Raw genomic sequence first — 22,514 nt, 5'->3', positions numbered from 1 at the left:
CCAACTTGACGAATTGAACGTTCGTCCCGCCAAATTATCTGAGCGTTCGTCTAGTTTTTGAGGACGCTCGTCCAGCTTGACCTTGTGAACGTTCGGTATTTTCTGAACGTTCGATTTTTATATGTATTTTGATGAGCGTTCGTCCGAAACGGCGACGTTCGTCCACGTTGTTGAGTGAGAGTTCGTGCATAAGAGTGTAGTGTTCGTTCATGCGTTAGAATTATTTATACGTTCGTCCTCGGTTCAGCGCGTTCGTCCAAAGTGTTCGGATTAGTGTTCGTCCAAGTGTTCGGCTTAGCGTTCGTCTCGTCTTAGCGTTCGTCCCGTAGCGTTCGTCCTTCCTTTGAGCGCTCGTCCAAACGAGTGTTGTTTTCGATTCTGAGCGTTCGGCCTTTTTGTAAAATGACGTTCGTCCGTTTAGAGCCACATTGGACGTTCGTCCAAATGCCTAAGAACGTTCGTCCAGACGTTGAACGTTCGTTTTTATGGAATGAAAATAAAATGACTGAGAGTGGTGTCTGGTAATCGTTTACAACACCCCTGTAAACGATTACCCGAGAGAATTAGCCAATTTGTACAGAAAGTCCAACACAGGTACTCAGTTAGATGAACAGGGGTCACCATTGGAAAAACCATGAGTGTAGGCACTTCTGCACCTTCCCGGAGACGTTGTACGTTCGTTCTGGACGGTCAGTGAGCGTTCGACAGTGAGCGATCGTTCTTCCCCGTGAGCGTTCGTCCTTCCCAGTGATCGTTCGTCCAGTTTGAGCGTTCGTCCAGAGAGCGTTCGTCCTTGATTTCATCTGTGAGCGCTCGTCCATTCGTCCAAACCGAGCGTTCGTCCAAAATGATCAGCATGGAGCGTTCGTCCAAAGTGTAGCGTTCGTCCTTTCGGATTAGTGTAGCGTTCGTCCTTAAGTAACCAGTATGGGCGTCCGTCCTTAAATGAATGGTTGAGCGTTCGTCCGAATGGTTGAGCGGTCGTCCGAATTGTTGAGCGTTCGTCCTGGTGAGTGTAACGTTCGGTCAGGAGGTTTAATCTTTGCGCGTTCGTCCAACTGTGCGCTCGTCCGCGTTCGGCAGCGTTCGTCCAGACTGCTCAGCAGTGAGCGTTTGTCCAGTGACTTTCGTTCTAGAATGGGTTAAGTGAATAGTGGTCTTCCAAATAGTATTTTACAAATATGTTGGTTTACCATGTTTGGATGACTTTTGCATGTTGTATGAGTGGGTGGAATTATGGTTTAATGAATATGCTCTAATTGTTCTTTTGTACGAATCTAAGTATGATAACATTGAATTTAACTGTTCTATCTGTACAACATGTTTTTACATCTAGCTCACCCTTGCCTTGTTTTTGTTATGTACTGTCTGGGTATGTTTCTTTGGCGATGATCATCCACTTGGATGGGAGCAGATGTTGTCGCGGAGTTTCCCTTGGAGCAAGAGCTGGAGGTTCCCGATGTCGCAGGATAGTCTTCTTAGAATTTATTGATTGAACACTTGTATTGTTCAATCCTTTCAAATGTTCAAGTTTGAATTTTCAGTTTCTTTTATTTGGATGACTGTAATTTATTACATTTAATTACACGTCATATTCCGACTGTTCTCTATATTTGGATGTTAACGTCTTTATTATATAATATTGGTTATTATATAATCGGGACGTTACATTAATGGTATCAGAGCAGTTCTTCCTTAGAAACCTGTAGGTTGTGGGTGCGATTCGTTTGTGATTATGTACTTTGGTCTCGGGTTGGAAGTTGTGTTGGTTTGAGTCAGGCTAATGGTCTTTCTTTCTGTATGAACAGAAGATGGTACCTACTTCTTCTCCTCCTTCGTCCCAGGGAGTTGATCCGTCTGACTCTAATCAGATGCTGAATGCGGTGTTCCAAGCGTTGCAAGAACAGAATGCTGCATTGGTAGAGTAAAATACCATAACCCTGCATAATCTAGAAGCCGCAAGGGTATTTGCCGAGAACGCGAGAGTAACATCTGAGAACACTTAAAGACAATTCATTAAAGTGATTGACTAGTGGCAGGACCGTTCAGGGTGTTTTCTCTTCAGTTATTCTGGTCCAAGAGTGGAATTTGGAAAGCTTTCTGCAACATCATTCAGCCCGGTTTGATGGGAAGTGCAGTTCGAATGAAGCTGATCAATGGTTAAGGGACATTGAGAGAATTTGTAGTGCTAAGAAATGTCCAGATGAGAACGAGGTATCATATGCTGAGTACTTCCGTACAGTGTAAGGTATGACATGGAGATTGAATTCCTTCAGTTAATACCGGGAAATATGTCGTGACTGAGTATGCAGACAGGCTTGAGCACTTGCTCCGATTGTACACCATGACTACGGTTATAAAAAAAAAAAAAAAAATTTTGTTATCATTATGAGTTTAATTCTCCCTGTCTTAACCTTGATGTGCCATGTTTTGGTCTTTTGCTCGTGTTTAAGCCTAAACACTGTTTAAACCGTTTTTGTCATCAAGTTAATGCTTTAATCCTGTCGTGTTCAACCTTAAACATTCATTCATTTCATTAACATGTATCATTTTTGGGTTATCAACCTCTATGTGTCTAAACCAGATTTCGGCTCCCGTTCTTATGTCTTTTGTTTTCAATGTCATTGTGAGCCAATCTAATTTTTCAGTTTCACCCAGTTCAGGTTGTGTTAAACGTATGTGTTCTGTGTTTTCAAAGTTCATTAATACTTTGTTATTTTGCCTTAATGTGAAATTCTATTGATTAATTTAGAGTCTGCAAACACAAAGGTTGTTTTATGTTTGGGGCAAATTAGTGTTTTGTTTACCTCATCGAGTATTGAAGTATCGTTAAAATCTTGATAAATTTTTAGACATAATTTTCATGCGTTTCAAACTCATTGATAACTTATTATGTTTTTCGTTTGGGCCAGATAAAAATAAAATAGTTGAGAATAACTCTGAGTCAAATTTCAAAATTTCGTAATAAATTAATTTATCTGAATTTATGAACAAGTACATATATATGTATATTTTAAATAAATACAATAAAAAAATTACAAACAGGTGGTTGAGTTTCTGTGAGGTTTTTCTCTTCTGATACTCTTGAGTTTGGTAAGACGTTAACCTGGAAATAAATCGTTAGAAAAATATATAATTGGCAGGGCTGATAATAAAGATAATAATCAGCAAACTAGCATGGCAGATAAATATTACAATGCTTAATTAAAATAAAGATGTTCTAGAGTCGATCATAAGTGATCGTTAAATATTACAGTCCATAAAATACGCAAATAAGGCAAATAAACAAAAGCAAATAAAGGATGTTCGGGATTCGATCACTCGTGATCATTAAGTTACAGATAAAAATAAAAATTTAACGGAAAAATTCTCGAACGGGTTGTGGTGGCCTAAGGGAGAGCTCCGTCGAGGGAGCTCTGGTTCGGAATGCGAGAGGCATGGGTTGAGGGATTTTTCGTTCGTCCCTGTCATCGTCGATGATGATAGGAACGGGGAACAAATCCAGCAGCCTTGGCGCCTTCATAATTACCCAGCCGTATTCTTCAAACAAAAAAAAAAAAAAAATTTGTGTCAATAATAGAAGGGGAAAAATAAAATAAAATAAATAAAAATAAAAATAGTGGTAATTAGGGTTCTTACCATACATGTACAGCGGCAACTGAGAAAATACGGTGCCAGTGGGGTCTAATTCCGCTTGCCAGCGCCTGATCCGGTTACCATGATTGTTGAACCAGCAGTGTACATTATATTCACTGACTTCTCCGAAGGCCCTGAGTCGAGATGCAATCTCGGCGACTTGGGCTCTGCTGGGATGTGTGACCCCGTGGTTGAAGATATTGGCCATCATTTTGACCTGATCATCAGTAGGTTTCCACCGCTGACTGCTGAACCTCTCCATCTCCATCTCACTCATCCTTCCTTTCAAAGTGTTTCTAAAGCATAAAAATAAGGAAATAAAAAGAATAAAACAAAAATCGTCAGTGTTTTCTTTATTTGTTTTGGTTACTTTTAAGTTTACTTCGTCCAGGCGGTCTTTGTTGTTTCGGTGTCTAGTCTCTGGTCTGTTTCACGGTCCTCGCAAATGTTCCTAAACGGATCTACGTCCAAGTTTGTTTATGTCCATTTCGTACATACAAATAAATTTCCTCTTTTTAAGTTTTCTGTTTTTATGGGGTACGTGGCGTTGTTCTACCCGATTGTCTCTGCCATACCCTCAATCGAGGGGAGATTAACGTCTGGTTTCCAGCCGATATACCCCTTATCTTTGTTAAGGCAGTGTGTTCTTAGATTTTAGTTATTAAATGGAAAATAGAAGAAGAGGAAAGTAAACGCAGGAGCAGAAGTGAAAATAACAAGCGGAAAGTAAAGAAGAAAGCAGAATGTAAGTGCGAGTAATAAAAGCTCAGAAAACAAAAAGAAAAAGGAAAGTACATGAAAGGAAGCAGAAAGAAGAAAGGAAAGAAAAGAAGTAAGAAGTAAAGGAGAAGGAGAAGCTGGGTAAAGGAAAGAAAGAAATAAGAGAAAAGAAATACTTACTCGAGGCGGGGCAAAGCCTTGGAACTTGCAGATTTGAAGCTTGCCGGAAGGCTCTCCGATCTACCACGCTCAGTCGTTCAAATCTCGCAAAGTTTTCACACTCAAAGCTCTCAGTGCTCAGATCTCTCTCTCAGATGCTCTCAGATCTCAACGTTTCGAAATGTCGCCCAACGCGGCTAGCACCTCGTTTTATAGCCAAGGAACCTCACTGTGTCCACAGTTCCGGTCATGCATACCGGAGTCTTCAATAGTATCGGTTAAAAAAAAAAAAAAAAAAAAAGATTTTTGTAGCTTGCGATTTTTGCCACATTGTGAGAGTATGAGACATTCAATTAGAGAATATCTCTTGCTATGTGAGTAAGTGAAAAATGACCTGATTTTGGTGTGAGATGTGATATGTATGTTGGCATAGAATTGTCACCTTGGCTGAGCGGTGGGAACTGCCCTGATAAGCTCACTAGATGAGTGGTGGGAGTTGCCCTGATAAACTTTTGAGTGGTGGGAGTTGCCCTGATAAGCTCTTTGAGCAGTGGGAACTGCCCTGATAAGCTCACTAGAGTAGTGGTGGGAGTTGCTCTGATAAGCTCTTTGAGCAGTGGGAACTGCCCTGATAAGCTCACTAGATGAGTAGTGGGAGTTGCCCTGATAAACTTTTGAGTGGTGGGAGTTGCCCTGATAAGCTCTTTGAGCAGTGGGAACTGCCCTGATAAGCTCACTAGAGTAGTGGTGGGAGTTGCTCTGATAAGCTCTTTGAGCGGTGGGAACTGCCCGGATAAGTTTGTTATATGAGTAGTGGGATGGGAACTCTACCCAAGAGTTAGAGGACAAGATGAGAGAGACGTATCTCAACTTGTTTTGGTAAGCTTAATTTTCGAGGACGAAAATTGTTGTTGTTGGGGAGAATGTAAGGACCGTATATTAGAAAAGAAAATTTGGTGGAGGTGGGCCCCATGTGGGCAGCTGAGCATGTGAAGTGGTGGGAGCATCCTTTGATGTTTGGCATGGTAGGGAAGAGCTTCACGGGACAAGTTGAAGAGCTTCACGGGACAAGTTGAAGAGCTTCACGGGACAAGTTGAAGAGCTTCACGGGACAACTGTTGAAGAGGTGGGGGAGAAATTTTATATGGGCAGCAGGCTTAAGAGTCTCACCACCTGGAAGCATGCTGGACGCTGTTGTGCATGGAACGCTTCTCCTCTTTGCTGGCTGCACCTTGCGTGAACCGTGAGCAAGGTGATTGATCAACTTCTCCTTACAGCCGTGACAGTCTGAGCTTGGGTGTGGCAGCTGCTGCTTGCTTCATAAGGAAGGAACATAAAGGAATGAGCAAGAAGAGAGGTTGGAAGGAGGAAAAGCCGAGATGAAGGAAGAGAGTTTGAAAGTTGCTGGGAGAGAAGAAGTGAAGAACTTTGGAGTTGGAAGGAGATCCAGACGCTTGTATTTCTAGGATCAAGATTGCTAGGAGGTCTTCAAGAGGTAAGGGGAGCTAGATATTTTGCGTTTTGATTGTTGAATTATACTATGTTTGGTGCAAATCTGAGAATTTTGGGAGTGAAAATGGGTTTCTGCGTTTTCTGGAAAAACCTGTGATTCTGCATAATCTGCAGAATCGCGTTCGTCCAATTTGGTCTCAAATTGAACGTTCGTCCAACTTGACGAATTGAACGTTCGTCCCGCCAAATTATCTGAGCGTTCGTCTAGTTTTTGAGGACGCTCGTCCAGCTTGACCTTGTGAACGTTCGGTATTTTCTGAACGTTCGATTTTTATATGTATTTTGATGAGCGTTCGTCCGAAACGGCGACGTTCGTCCACGTTGTTGAGTGAGAGTTCGTGCATAAGAGTGTAGTGTTCGTTCATGCGTTAGAATTATTTATACGTTCGTCCTCGGTTCAGCGCGTTCGTCCAAAGTGTTCGGATTAGTGTTCGTCCAAGTGTTCGGCTTAGCGTTCGTCTCGTCTTAGCGTTCGTCCCGTAGCGTTCGTCCTTCCTTTGAGCGCTCGTCCAAACGAGTGTTGTTTTCGATTCTGAGCGTTCGGCCTTTTTGTAAAATGACGTTCGTCCGTTTAGAGCCACATTGGACGTTCGTCCAAATGCCTAAGAACGTTCGTCCAGACGTTGAACGTTCGTTTTTATGGAATGAAAATAAGATGACTGAGAGTGGTGTCTGGTAATCGTTTACAACACCCCTGTAAACGATTACCCGAGAGAATTAGCCAATTTGTACAGAAAGTCCAACACAGGTACTCAGTTAGATGAACAGGGGTCACCATTGGAAAAACCATGAGTGTAGGCACTTCTGCACCTTCCCGGAGACGTTGTACGTTCGTTCTGGACGGTCAGTGAGCGTTCGACAGTGAGCGATCGTTCTTCCCCGTGAGCGTTCGTCCTTCCCAGTGATCGTTCGTCCAGTTTGAGCGTTCGTCCAGAGAGCGTTCGTCCTTGATTTCATCTGTGAGTGCTCGTCCATTCGTCCAAACCGAGCGTTCGTCCAAAATGATCAGCATGGAGCGTTCGTCCAAAGTGTAGCGTTCGTCCTTTCGGATTAGTGTAGCGTTCGTCCTTAAGTAACCAGTATGGGCGTCCGTCCTTAAATGAATGGTTGAGCGTTCGTCCGAATGGTTGAGCGGTCGTCCGAATTGTTGAGCGTTCGTCCTGGTGAGTGTAACGTTCGGTCAGGAGGTTTAATCTTTGCGCGTTCGTCCAACTGTGCGCTCGTCCGCGTTCGGCAGCGTTCGTCCAGACTGCTCAGCAGTGAGCGTTTGTCCAGTGACTTTCGTTCTAGAATGGGTTAAGTGAATAGTGGTCTTCCAAATAGTATTTTACAAATATGTTGGTTTACCATGTTTGGATGACTTTTGCATGTTGTATGAGTGGGTGGAATTATGGTTTAATGAATATGCTCTAATTGTTCTTTTGTACGAATCTAAGTATGATAACATTGAATTTAACTGTTCTATCTGTACAACATGTTTTTACATCTAGCTCACCCTTGCCTTGTTTTTGTTATGTACTGTCTGGGTATGTTTCTTTGGCGATGATCATCCACTTGGATGGGAGCAGATGTTGTCGCGGAGTTTCCCTTGGAGCAAGAGCTGGAGGTTACCGATGTCGCAGGATAGTCTTCTTAGAATTTATTGATTGAACACTTGTATTGTTCAATCCTTTCAAATGTTCAAGTTTGAATTTTCAGTTTCTTTTATTTGGATGACTGTAATTTATTACATTTAATTACACGTCATATTCCGACTGTTCTCTATATTTGGATGTTAACGTCTTTATTATATAATATTGGTTATTATATAATCGGGACGTTACAATATTTGCGAATACCCGCAAATATTTAAAAAATATATATTTTAATAAATTATTAAAATAATTTAAATAAAATTACAAAAATATATATAAAATATAATATAAATTAAATTAAATATAAATTTAAATTCAATTTTAATTAAATTTAATCTTGTAAAATATAAATTAATGTTAATTTTAATTAAATTTAACTTAATAAAATATAAATTAAATTTTTATTTTTATTTTTTGCGGGTAGCGGATATCCGCGGGTACGGATAGTATAATACCCGCACTCGACCCATTTATAAGCGGGTATTAAAATATCCGCTACCCGCGGGTTGCGGATAGTAAATATCCGCGGTTATAAACTATCCGTCGCGGATTTTATCCGCGGATATCCGCGGGCGCAGATTGTTTTGCCATCCCTAGTCAGCACTAAAGGAAAATAAAGAAAAACACCAAGAAATAAAAAGAAAAACTATTTAACTGTTCTTATAAAATTGAGTCTTTGTTGGTTTTTGTTTCGGTTGAATTGGTCCGAGGGTCGGTTGTCCTTCCTGCACCAGTGGAGGTCTGAACCTTCCTGCACATAATATTTTATAATTTATAATTTAAAACAAAGAGTCGGTAGAACCTGACCAAGTTGAGGTCTGAACCTTCCTCCACATAATATTTTATAATTTTAAAACTAAGAGTGGGTAGAACCAAGGTTGAACACATTTCTGACCCATCCTGTGCATGTGAACGCAGCTCTGAACCATCTGTGCATAATATTTTATAATTTAAAATGAAGAGTCGGTAGAACCTGACAAGGTTGAACGCATTTCGACACCATCCTGTGCATAATATTTTATAATTTATAATTTAAAATTATTTTATAATTTATAATTTAAAATTAAGAGTATGTGGAATCTCACAAGGTTGAACGCATTTCAGCACCATCCTGTGCATAATATTTTATAATTTATAATTTAAAATTAAGAGTAGGTAGAACCTAAAAAGGTTAAACGCATTTCTGCACCATCCTGTACATAATATTTTTTAAAATTAAGAGTGGGTAGAACCTGACAAGGTTGAACGCATTACCATCCTGTGCATAACATTTTTTAAAATTAAGAGTCGGTAGAACCTGACAAGGTTGAACGCAGCTCTGAACCATCCGGTGCATAATATTTTATAATTTAAAATTAAGAGTCCGTAGAACCTCACAAGGTTCAAAGCATTTCTGCACCATCCTATGCATAATATTTTATAATTTAAAATTTAAAATTTAGAGTTGGTAGAACCTGACAAGGTTGAACACATTCCTGCACCATTCTGTGCATAATATTTTATAATTTATAATTTAAAATTAAGAGTGGGTAGAACCTGACAAGGTTGAACGCATTTCTGCACCCTTTTGTGCATAATATTTTATAATTTATAATTTAAAATTAAGAGTCGGTAGAACCTGACAAGGTTGAACGCATTTCTCCACCATCCTGTGCATAATATTTTATAATTTATAATTTAAATTTAAGAGTCGGTAGAACCTCACAATGTTGAACGCAAGACTCAAGGTTGAACGTAGGACTCAAACAAACTTCCTGAAAGTTCTCAAAACAAAAGACATGCCTTTAGGAATTATTACGAAATTTTTTACTCTTGTTGCAAAACCTGGTGTTGATCCAAATTAGCGATGTCGAGACTGAGCGCGCATCTGGTTCTTCGTGGCTTCATGGGGATGTCGTTCGGCCCCACGGTGGGTGCCAACATGTTACGGTTGAATTGGTCTGAGGGTCGGTCGTCCTTCCTTGCTCTCTTTTGATTTTCAATCCTCCCCGATAACGCGATCCACTCCAATGGGTTGTTGACTTGTAGAAGACACTTCGAGAACACTCTATTTTATTATAATAGATTAAGACGTACCTGACATCAATTGTATTATTTATAGAGTTTGTGGCAGTCAAGTCCATTGATTAGTTATCAGTATATTTGTAGGGAATCAAACCCAATAATCAATAATTAATACAGTATATTTGTAAAGAAGTGTAAGGTAATCTGACCTATTAATACTTGATAATTGTCCATGAATGACCATTAACTCCGATCGTATATTTGATATAGTACAGTTTTTAAAGATTTTTCAAATGTTTTTAACCTATAATTTCAAAAATATTTATTTTTCTCGTTAGTGTTCATTCTTTCTAAAAGAAGTACGGGTTTTAAAAGATATACTTACACTTAACTTAGCTAACAGTCAACAAACAATAAATGTGATAATTAATATAACTTAATTAACATGTATAACGTGTTATTTATACTATAAACTTTTATTTGAATAAACATGAGTTCATTCATCCAAATATTTGTTAGTTTTTGAACTATCGTAAATAACAATGGAACATGATAATTAAGTGTTTTGTGAGATTATATTAAACAAATAAAAATGAGTTGAGTGCATGTCAATTTAACAACCTAACATATATTTAGTCAAAAAGAAGTTCTGTACTAAAATAATCGAGTTCTATATAAATTTCTAAATACATCTTGCTTATTCTTTCAATTTCAAAGGTATGATAAAAAAAATTTGTATTAAAATAATTTTCATCGAAAATCTTTCACGGTTAAAAAAAATTAAGCGTACCAAAATATATAACATTCATATTAACACCTGCACTTTATCATAAAATTTCTTATATCTTAATAAAAATTCAAACAAGAAAAACATTTTATTTTAAAATATAAAAATTTGAAAAAAATTATACCAAAGTCCCGCTAAATAACTTGTTGTTTTATGATAATATATATCATAATAAAAAAAATGATATTATTATATTATTCTTTGTGGTTAAAATAATAAAATTTACTCACTTATAAACTTTAATTCATATTTTGCTCTTTAAATCTATGATGATGAATTAATCCTAATATCTAATTTATGAAATCTCTCTCACGCAAATCCTTGTTTTTCAAATCTTCCATATTTGAATTCGTTCCAACCTAACACTTTTGCTCCTTTACTGCAGAAAGAAGTAGCCTCTTCAGTTGTCATCCATTCTCAAGTCTTTGTTTCACAACTTGTTCTTCTTTCGACATATCAGGTGTTAATTTAATAAATAAATAAATAAATATTATTATTTGAATAGGATCCTGATATTTTAACAATTTTTTGACAATGGGTCACATGTCATTGTTTTATTGGTTTGTTTGAATTTGTTTTCAGAAAAATATCTGAAATCAACCTATTATAAGCCACCACATCAGTGTTGTCAAAAAATTATTAAAAAAGAGTTGTTAAAAAAGACATTTCCATTTTGATATTATGCAAAGATAATAAAATATAATATTATTAATACGATAGTTTAGGTAGCTTTGTGTGGGACTCTTCTAAAACGATCCCCTCCAAGGGACTAGTACGCTCCATTTTCGTGTAACAGTTCAAGCTTGAACGAACGGGTCGCTTTCACACACTTCAGAATCCCATAGGCTAAAGCAGAATCCAAGAAAATAAAAGTTTAGATCCAACACATTGTTTCCCTCTATTCTCCACTGTGTACAAACAGAAACAAGAACAGCAAACACAGAATTCAAGATGGAGGACCTAGCGCAGGTTCTAGGGTTGAGCGCAACGAGGGTGGCGAGCGCGGTTATATCGGCGGCGCATAATGCCAGTGCGCACCGCCGGAACTGCGAGCGCTTGGTGGAGCAGGTGAGGATGATAGGGAACCTGCTGGCGACGCTGGAGTCGACTGAGGTGGCACGGCTGCCGGCGACAAAGGAACCGTTGGACGGTCTCCAAGAGGCTCTGCGGGAAGCGTTGGAATTGGTGGAAAGTTGCAAAGACAAGAGTTACCTTTACATGCTTGCCATGGGTTGGAGCGTAGTGAATCAGTTCCGCCACGTTCAGACGCAGATCGATCGTCACCTTCAACTCGTGCCCCTCATCTCCGCTGTTCACGATTTTCGTATGCAGGTTCTTCACTGGTTAACAGTTTTTCTATTATTATTTCTATATTTTTTACCTTTACTATAATTAATCACGTCACATTATTAATCCTTGCTTCCACTTACACTTCCTTCGTTAGGAAAAGTTCATTAGACCTACTTGTTAACTGAATAAATTATCCTTGGCATTTGATTTACATTTTCATCGCCTAATTTATTTTTTAAGATAATATTATTCGCGCTTAACATGCTTATTAATTCAGTTTAAATCTTCAATAAAATTTATTAGAAAAAATCATTTCTCGATTCTCTTTTTTAATTCATTCATTTTTATTTCAATATTAGCTTCAACACTTTAAAAATAAAATCAGCTTGAACAATATTACTGTGTTATCCTCACATTTGGTGAAAAGATTGTCGGTGCAGATAAAGTATAATATCAATACCAGTGTTTCTACTTTTTATTAATAAAATGAATAAACGTACATTAACATCCGTTGTTTTGTTTTCCCACATCATTATTTATTATCATTATTATTATTATTTTCCTTTCTCACTCCTAGTTATATAAACTATTTTATTATTATTAACCCCCGATTAAATTTGGTCAAAATTTCAAAAGTTGTAGAATGTCAGACTTCACTGTTCACTTTTGAAAAGAGTGGACGAAAACGAAGACTCTAGAATCTCGAGTAAGGAGTTGTAATGTAAATTGCCCTATACTCTGTGCTCTGGGCTACCTCTGGAATAACATGGATCTCCTCCTGACAACGGTGGCAACTTCGAGCTATTATTGGTATATCAGTTATTTAATTCTTAAATCTATACAAATATTGTTTTATGATAATTTAATAATTTAAAAAAACATACTGAACTTTGCTGTTAAAAAAATACCTTGTCCTTAATTTTAAATATATGTAATGTATTAGTGAGCGTTATCAACTAGCAAGTGCCTTTGAGACATGGGTGGAGATAATAGGATAATGTGTATAAGGACCATTCTTTTAATAGTAAATCTTTCCTGTTTTTAGAGGAAATTTTCCTTTGTTAAAAGCATTTTAAATTAAAAAAAGAAGAAGCAAGTTCGATGAAACAACTCTCTTTTGACTCTTGCGAGTTAAGATGCTTCCAAAATTCGAAACATAACCTGCCGAACTCCACACACATTGTGTTGTTAATAATACTTTTTCAGCGCATGAATTATCAATCTTTAAGCTAAGCGGTAAAGTTTAATACACATTTAACATACGTATGTAGTTTAAGAGTGATGGCTTTCAGAACTCAAAGGGCAGTTAGTGACGGAAATTTCATATTTGTTACAATTTAATATGCTAATCGCGTTATATATTATGTGCAAAGTTTCTAGTCACGGTAAGTAAAAAATGATAAGAAAAAAAGAAAAGAAAGCAAACACTCACTCTTTCGTATGAAACTTTATCTGATTTCTTGGTTTTCAAAGATTTTCTTGAGTTACATGTATAGCACGACCCTTAGAAACTATAAGATATTTATTAAGTGTTAAACTTCCAAATTCATGAATGAGTAATTAATCAAGTTTAATTATTTGTTTCAATTTCAATCAATAGATTTTTCTCATCTATCTTTCCCATTCCATTGATATGATTCTGTATTTGAAATGCAGCATCTCAGCGAAGAGGATCAAACGGAATACACTCTGGATGAAGAAGAAATGGAGACCCAAAATGTGATACTAAAGACTAATCGATCTAAGAAGGATGCAGGTATATTGGAGAAGTCCTTATCTCGTAGGTACCCTGATCTGGGCTTCCACGAGGCCCTCAAAGAGGAGAAAGAAAAACTGCATATTGAACTACATAGATCAAGAACCAATAATGACCCAGAGCAATGCAGGGTAATTGAACATCTTATTGAAGTCACAGAAAATGTTGTCAGCGTGTCACCTAACGAAAACGTTGCAAAAGTCATTTTCAATGAACCAACTGATTTGATATCAAGGTAGTTTTATGATACCATTGAATGATTTTATCAGGTAACCATCTCATTACTAAATTGTTAATTATTTATACATATATCTTGGTCTAGGCATATAACTAACAGTGCAATAGCATTTGAGGACCTCGAGTTGGATTCTGGAGATAAAAGTCAATCAGAATGGGAGACTGATCTCTTTGCTTGCTGCAGTGAGCCTTGCTTATGTAAATATCTGAACCCCTCCTATACATTCTACATACATTTTTCAAAAAAGGTAAATGGTAAACTTGTTCAGTGGTGGCTTGCAAATTGCAATTCAACAATCATTATTACCCTTTTATTTTTCTTGTCTAGTAAAACCTTTTCATGCAAATTATAGCTGCATATAATGCAACACATGCAAGACCTCGATAAATAAAGGTGCTTGGTTCGTCCAAAAATGTATGGAGCGAGAAGCAACAAGTGTTAGAGCGTCGAAGAGCTTGAATTTTTCTTAAAGTTTATGAGGAATTTTTTACAAGACACTTGGGATTGGGGTACTCCTTAGTTCTCTTTAAACTAAATAGCAAGAGGATATAGATTCGCTTTGGGAAACATTATATTATTATGTCTTTCGTAAAACAGAGTAAAATGAGGATTGAATCATCCTTATTGAAGTACATTACTTTTAGATATTTTCCCGTGATTTCCCCCACATTCTTAAAAAGTGTTTTACGTAAATTTTGGTGTTTTGTCTCGCGACTTATTTATTAGTGTAAATACTGACATAGATCAAGTACTCTTCACAAGCTAAGGGTGGTACTAGTTTTTTTTTTTCATACTTTATTTGTGTAAGATGCAAGGGTGTTTCTTGTTTACGATTTCCTTTAAAAAAATAATAGTATTGTTCATTACAGGCTTGAAGACCTGCTTCTTCCCATGTGGAACATTTTCTTGGATAGTTAATGTGGTTACCAGGGGAGAAACTTGTAAGTAAATTGTGAGTAATGCGATTTTAATGAATATGATTTACCTAAACAGTTGACGATAAAATGCATCATGAAGTTCTGAAATCAACTCTAACTGGTACACAACAGTCCAAACTCTCTAACTTGAAATTGTTACAGCTCGAAAACGTGCAATGACTAATCTTATGGCTTACTCCATATTCTGTGTTTGCTGCTGTTATTCTTGTTGCATACGAGGGAAATTGCGTAGCAAATTTAACATTGAGGTTGGTTTCCATTTCACCCTCTCCACTTACTTTTCATTTCATTATTAACCGTTTTCGTTTTTTCGTAGGGAGGTCTGTGCGATGACTACTTGACACATCTAATGTGTTGCTGTTGTGCACTGGCTCAAGAGTGGCGTGAGCTTCAGCTCAGGGGTTTGGGAGGTAGGTTCAACAAAATTTACCCAACAAAACTCAATTTAATTTTAAATCGTTTTACTTATTCCAAATAGATACAAAGCTGTTTGGTTAAAAACATTAAATTTTTCTTGAAAATGATTAATGAAACTGATTCTAAACAAGTATGTCTGCCATAATGACTGATAAGACAATCAACAACTTCTGCAGATTGCAGAGAAAGAAGGATGTTTCCTCCTCGGAACCAGCACATGGAGTCATGAATTTTCCTAATTTCTCTTTTTCCTAAACAATATAGTAAGTTTGTGCAGTCAAGAAATCCAACGATTTACTCAGTCGCTTGAAGTCATTACATGAAAATTAGAAGACTCGGTTTTCTTCCTAACAAATCAAGCTAAAATACTTATTTATCTTATTTGACTTATATTTTTTAAATTACTTTTGTCTCAATTTACTTATCACTTTAGAGTATTTAGATCCTTTTTTTTCTGATAATATTCTTAATATCGTAACTTCTAATACAGTTTATTACTCTTTTCATTATCATCTTAACTACGTATTTGTCCTAGTAATTTTTCTTAATACTCATTCTGTTTGAGATGCAAGAGAAATAAAGAAGAAAAAATACACACAATTCATATTTATTTGTGTGTTACAGTTATGTAATATTATTTCTAACAACTTTATTTTCATATGTTATTTGAAAAGATATATCTTGACATGACATTTTTGTAATCAACAGTTCACCGCAGCTGTTAGAACAATACCATCAGCACCTGATACACAAAAAGTAAATTATTAAAAAGATGCAAAAATATAAAAAAAAATGTAATCTTAAATAATACATATAAAAGATTAAAATATAGAATAATATTGTAAGAAAGGGAATACCTGTATTAGATTTGGTCACACTGCAACTATTAACGCATTCATTGTCAACATTGAGATGTGAATGATCACATTCAGTCTTGCATCGATTATAACAGTCCTCACCTTTTGTTATACATTTAAAGAAACAAAACACACTACAATTTCTGTCAATAGTAACCTCCTTAGCTCCTGTACAACCCAACATAAGAAAATAGCAGATTGAATAAAATAAAAAGAAATCTAAATTAATAATTAAAAAATACATTAAATAAACTCCTTATAAAAAAGAAGTTATTAAACCTAAATTAAATATTTATAATAAATAAAAGAAATTAATTTGATAAGAAATTGAATACCTATATTAGTAGAAGGAAATTTGGCCGCAATACAAGTATTAAAACAATTATCGTAGACAGGAACATATTTTCCAGCACATGATTTTTGTTCAGGTGTAATGCGAATGGCCTGTGTGCAACCCAAGATAACCATCATCATAACTACAATTATCTTCATCCTTTTCTCTTTATCTCTAAAACCACCTTAGAATTTTCTATAGATTTTTAAAATCTGGTTATATGTTTCAAGGAAAATATATACCAATTTATAGAAGAAAAATACAATATAATGAATTTAATATTCTCTAGTCCATGATCTTAGTCATTCTTTTTTAGTAAATTTGTTCAAGATATTTTAAAATTCCAATAGACTTAATTGTTTATTTTTCCTTTTATGTCTCTATTATATAATTAATTCTTTCTTAAGATTCCACCTAAGAAAGAAACTATTTAATATTAGACTTAGTTTGCCAAATGCAATGCATAAATGTACCATGTCTTACCCTTGAAAAATAGTTGCAACACCAAATTTACATTGCATTTATACCTAAGTCTGTCAACTGCACGTCACCTTTCTTCGTGACAATCTGCCAAAACATGTATTAAATTCAAAGTAAGGGACTTCCATTTTAACAAATCAATATCAACATATACAATAACAACTAAAAATAAGACAGCAAAACCAGAACCAATGTATTAATTTGAGAGAATATATTTAAGACAGTAACTAAATGAAATTGGATTAATTTAAATCGCTGAATTTTAGTTATTTTTTTAAGGAATTTAAAAATAAAATAAATGAAATTAAGAATAAAATTTATAAAAATTTGTGGTGATTAATAAATTAAAATATAAAGTTTCTATTCTACAATTGTAATTACAATAATAATATTATTATTGATATTATTATTATTATTATATTTACGGAATTGGTTTTTCCTCCGTTACCAATCACGAATTTCTTTCCCCACTCCTGCATGGGCATAGTTAACTTTTTAACTATTATCTCATGTAAAATAAATTTGAAACTACATGTTGTTTGCTTCATAGGTTGAAAATCAATTTGAGCCCAAAATCAAAAGTGATTCGAAGTGACAATTGTATGAGTTTAACAAATCTAATTTTTAATTCTAAGGGTATAATTCATCAAACAACCTGTGTTGAAACCCAAAACAAAATGGGATAGTAGGAGGAGATATCAACACATTTTGAGTGTGATTAGGTCTTTGTTATTTCAATACAAACCATCTAATCAATTATGGTCATATGATTTGTTACATGTTATTTTTCTAATCAATAATATCCTACACCTTTTCTTAATAACTCCATTGTATAAAAACTATACAATAAACTATGTGATTTTAAATATATCAGAATATTTGGTTGCTTATGTTTTGCTCATACTAAAAGGACAAAGTTCGATTCTCGTATTAGGGCAATAATATGTTGTTTTTTATCTGTAAAGCCATGATATCAAAGTTTTCCTCAGTGTGAGTTTTACGAAGATGTTTTTTCTAGTTGTCACAATATTGACAACACTGTTAATGATCAAATATGTTTGTGTGCAAGATATAGAATATGAAAATTTTGATCCACAAAATATTGATATTATTAATTATTACTCCGGATGAATTATGCACTAGTAATATATATATATATATATATATATATATATATATATATATATATATATATATATATATATATATATATATATATATATATATAAACACTTTTTTTTGGATAATACAATGTCTTCTGATCATAATCAATTAACTCAATCTTCTCCACATGTTCGGCTTGACTCTTCAGAGGTACTTTTGATCATATCTCTGATAATACTAATGGAGATGAAATTAATCATGAACCTCTTTTTCTTGATCCTACCCTTGATAATACTAATGAAACTGATCATAAAATTGATTCTTGTTTGCGTGAGACTACCAACACATCAAACACTAAGTCTACTACTGCTCAATATAATATTCCACCCCGTTCTAACCGTGGTCAACCTCCAGCTAAATATGGACCAGACCACCAAGCCAAAGTTAAATATCCTATTAGTAAGTATGTGTCATTTCACAGATTATCCCAATCATATGCATCATTTGTATCTCAATTATCTTCAATTTCTATTCCTAGTAATATATAGGAAGCTTTGGCATATCCTAGATAGACCAAAGCAATGATTGATGAGATGACAACTTTAGAAAGAAACAACACTTGGGATCTTGTGTGCTTACCAAGAGGGAAGAAAACTGTGGGTTGCAAATGGGTATTTACAATTAAGCATAAAGCTGATGGAACTATTGAGAGGTATAAAGCACGACTTGTGGCTAAAGGTTACACTCAGTCTTATGGTGTAGATTACCAAGAAATGTTCGCACTAGTAGTCAAGCTCAACATTGTGAGAATATTTGTGTCGCCAACAGCAAACCAAGATTGGCCTCTTCTACAATTCAATGTGAAAAATGCTTTCCTACATGGAGACATTTTAGAAGAAATTTATATGGATTCTCCATCAGGTATGACAGATTCAATTGGAATAAAGGTTTGCAAATTAAAGAAGGCTCTATATGGATTAAAACAATCTCCAAGAGCATGGTTTGGAAGGTTTATCAAGTCTATGAAGGTTTTTGGCTATAGAGTAAGTAAATCTTATCACACCTCATTTTTTAATAGAGGAAAAGAAAAAATTAGAACTTTGATTATATATATGTAGATGACATGATTGTTACAGGAAATGGCCAAAATGAGATTTCTAGTTTACAACAATACTTTTAGTTTACAACAATACCTTGCATTTGAATTTGAGATGAAACAACTTGGAAACCTCAAATATTTTTTCGGTATTGAAGTAACTAGATCAAAACATGATATTTTTCTATGCCAAAGAAAATATACTATTGACTTATTATCGAAAACTGGGTTGCTTGGGAGTAAACTAGTTGATAAACCAATTGAACAAAATCATAAACTCTTTCAATGCTCAAATTCAGATAGCATAGTGATGTACGTTTGGCAAGTGTACCAATCGTAATTGTAGTAACAAAATATCGTCCTCTGGGATTGAATGAGTTGAGTACCAGTTTACTAACTTACTTAATTTTGAGTGATGAAATTTATCCAGTGAAATGATGAACATAAACAAGTGATGGAAATTCAAATGATATAAACAATGTTAGAGAATTGATTTCATACCTTTTCATATAATTTCCTCCCCTTTTCAATCGATGTGTAAATTATAATTATCCACTTGAGTTTATTTAGAGCTTGTTTACCCCTAATCCCTTAGTAAGCAAACGTATCCCTTGAATTTGAATCCCCAATCCCTTAGGCCAATTACAAATTCAACAAGATCATGAAGAACAATCATATCTCAATTCAAACTAACTAGTCCTACCCAATTTCCCAATTGTGACAGCATCTAATTTGTTCTATTTATAAACGCAAGCAATTCCCAATCTGCCAACTGTGAAACTGCTCATAAAATAGACATTAAAACATAAATAGAACACTGGGATAATTAAAATGAACTTAACATCAATTGAAAAAGGTTCAGAAAATATAATCCAAAGCACTACATCAATCCACTAACAAAAGGAAATTTAGTTCTGCATAATGGAAAAGAAAAATCAAAAAGCAAAAAGTTCCCCAAAAAGTTGCAGCCAAAAGCTCCAAGAAGAAGAAGAAGCACTCGTTTGTTGTGCGTGAATACCCTTTTTGTCTCCCCCTTCCACGTGTTTTCATTCCTCTCCCATCATTTCCACAAATTCCTCCTTTTTAGGAGAGTGGTTTTCCTTTTCCCTAACTTCCTCCAATTTTCCTTTAATTTAATCTCTTTAAATCAGTCATAAAAGAGATCAATAACTGCTCAATAACTGCTCCTGGAAACTTTCACAGCCCATGGAAAACTCCCCACTCTGCCTGTGTTCTTCTCTGCTTTAATTCTGTTTTCTTACGTGAATCCATAGATTACTCCACAGGTTGTGGGAACTTTCACAGCACAGTTGTTGAACTTTCTGTTTTGCAACTCCATTTAGAAGCAACATCCACATGTAACTCCACAGGTTGTGAGACTGTTCACAGCTTGGTTGTTGAACTCTCTGGTTTCATCTTGGTATCTTGTACATCAATTCTTCCCAAATTGTGATTTTGGCACTTAGAATCATCAATCTACAATAAAAACACAAAATGCCAATGTATGATCCGAAACAAAGATAATCCATGACTAAATCCTTCAATGAATGCAATTATGCATGCAAATGACCTAAACTAAGACATGAATGCAATTACATTTACTCACACATCACATAGACTGAGGGAGATGCCAAAAACTAGTAGGAAAATTAATTTATTTATCCCATGCACGTCTAGATATTACCTATGCAATGAATGTTGTTAGTCAATTTATGCATGACCCACGAAAGCTTCATATGGATGTGTTGAGAGGATTTTGTGATATTTGAAGTCCACTCCTAGAAAAGGAATTTTGTTCTCAAATCATGGAAACTTAAAGGTAGAAGGGTATACTGATAGAGATTGGGTAAGTTCAAAAGATTATAAAAGATCTACCTCTGGATACTTTACTTTTGTAGGAGGGAATCTTGTAACTTAAAGGAATAAAAAACAACTTGTAGTAGCAAGTGTTGAAGCAAAATTCAGAGGCATGACACTAGTTGCACGTGAACTTTTGTGCATTAAAAATGTGTTATCAGATTTGGACTTTAAACCAAATGAAACTATGAGTTTGTATTGTGACAATACTTCGGCTATAACAATTGCTCACAATCATGTGCAACATGATAGAACAAAGCATGTGGAGATTGATAGATATTTCATCAAATAGAAAATTAAAGCTGAAATAATTTCCTTTTCCTTTGTAAGATCAGAATTGCAGTTGACTGATGTTCTCACCAAAGGAGTGTCAAACAAAGTGTTTAAGTCTCTCTTAAAATTAGGAATGCATGATATTCCTGCATCAACTTGACTGGAAGTTAAGATATGTCAAAGATTTTGTTAACTATAATTTAGACATTATTATAATTTGTGCAAATGTCAGAAATCATAAAACCCTTATATATAAAGAAATATATATATATATATATATATATATATATATATATATATATATATATATATATATATATATATATATATATGATACACTAATATATAAAATAATACATCAAAATTATTTTTTAAATCTTTTTATAAATAACACTTATATCTCACGTTCTACTCAAAATAAATAGGAAAGCTCGTATATCTTACTAACACCCGACATTACTTACACGGTGAGCCACCTCAGCCAATATGTTGCTGCTTAGCTAGTACGTTGTTGCTCCCACTAAGGATCATCTTCAAGTTGCTTTTCGAGGTACGTTATCTTAAAAAAGACTATCGTACAAGGCATTTTTCTTCTGCCAACAATGAGATTCATCTACAAGGATATAGTAATTCTGACTGGGCCGGTTGCATCGATATTCATTACCCGTTATATTATCTATCGATTCACCAGTTGAAAATCTAAGAAACAGACAACCGTTTTAAAAAGCTCATCGGAAGCCGATCGTACACACCTCATGTGAGATACAATGGCTAACTTATCTCTTGCAAGACCTTCAGTTAGCAAGTTCTAATTTTTTTGTGTGATAATGCATCAACTATCAGGATCGCCACCAACCTTGTTTTTCGAACAAAACATGTAGAAATAGATCGTAACACTATAAGAGAGAAAATTCAACATGGATTGATCAAGTTTCTCCCTCTTTGAGCAACACACATTTGCATGAGTCTATGTCTTATGCACGTGCTTTAGTTTCTCTTTTCCTATATATATATATATATATATATATATATATATATATATATATATATATATATATATATATATATATATATATATATATATATATATATATATTTCTTGTGTCTTTAGTATTTTACTGATTCACTTGTAAAAACTTTTTCATCTAGCACGTTCATCTTTCTTTTACCTGTTCGATCATGATTGAATTCTCTCGTTAGGCTTGTACGTTCACAAAGGCATGAATATGGGTTTGATAGTTTTTATTACCTTATGCTCTCAATTAGGTTTTTCATCTTTCTTACCCTTAGTGTCCCTATAAAATTTTCTTATTTTCTTCCTTATATATCATTGATATTATTTTATTTTGGTTTTCTCATTTACCTTCAACTTTTATTCTGCTACCATTTTGTACCGTTATTTAGGCATTCTCTGTTTATATG

General features: G+C 35.0%; 2 protein-coding genes across 3 annotated transcripts; one reads left to right on the top strand and one right to left on the bottom strand.

Moving 5' to 3' along the window:
- The first annotated feature begins 11,201 nt into the window (after positions 1 to 11,201).
- On the top strand, positions 11,202 to 15,483 carry LOC108337429 (protein MID1-COMPLEMENTING ACTIVITY 1). 2 transcript variants are annotated; one of them, XM_017573956.2, is made up of 7 exons: positions 11,202 to 11,784; positions 13,399 to 13,733; positions 13,821 to 13,933; positions 14,606 to 14,677; positions 14,816 to 14,922; positions 14,991 to 15,084; positions 15,268 to 15,483. In XM_017573956.2, exons 1-7 carry the CDS (start codon positions 11,404 to 11,406, stop codon positions 15,318 to 15,320), a joined length of 1,155 nt encoding a protein of 384 aa, XP_017429445.1. In that variant the 5' UTR covers positions 11,202 to 11,403; the 3' UTR covers positions 15,321 to 15,483. The 2 variants fall into 2 exon arrangements, with proteins under 2 accessions (XP_017429445.1, XP_017429444.1); XM_017573955.2 differs by having other exon boundaries at positions 14,591 to 14,677.
- A 299-nt stretch (positions 15,484 to 15,782) lies between these two features.
- On the bottom strand, positions 15,783 to 16,472 carry LOC108337925 (uncharacterized). Its single transcript, XM_017574511.2, has 3 exons — positions 16,284 to 16,472; positions 15,949 to 16,116; positions 15,783 to 15,833 (listed from the first exon to the last, which is right to left on the bottom strand). The coding sequence occupies exons 1-3, from the start codon at positions 16,438 to 16,440 to the stop codon at positions 15,793 to 15,795; spliced, it is 366 nt and encodes a 121-aa protein (XP_017430000.1). The 5' UTR covers positions 16,441 to 16,472; the 3' UTR covers positions 15,783 to 15,792.
- Positions 16,473 to 22,514: the final 6,042 nt, after the last annotated feature.

Source organism: Vigna angularis, chromosome 7 (assembly GCF_016808095.1).
Source record: "Vigna angularis cultivar LongXiaoDou No.4 chromosome 7, ASM1680809v1, whole genome shotgun sequence".
In the NCBI taxonomy this organism is placed as follows: domain Eukaryota; kingdom Viridiplantae; phylum Streptophyta; class Magnoliopsida; order Fabales; family Fabaceae; genus Vigna; species Vigna angularis.
The sequence above is the reverse complement of the archived record's forward strand: the minus strand, read 5'-3'. Positions and strand labels throughout refer to the sequence as shown.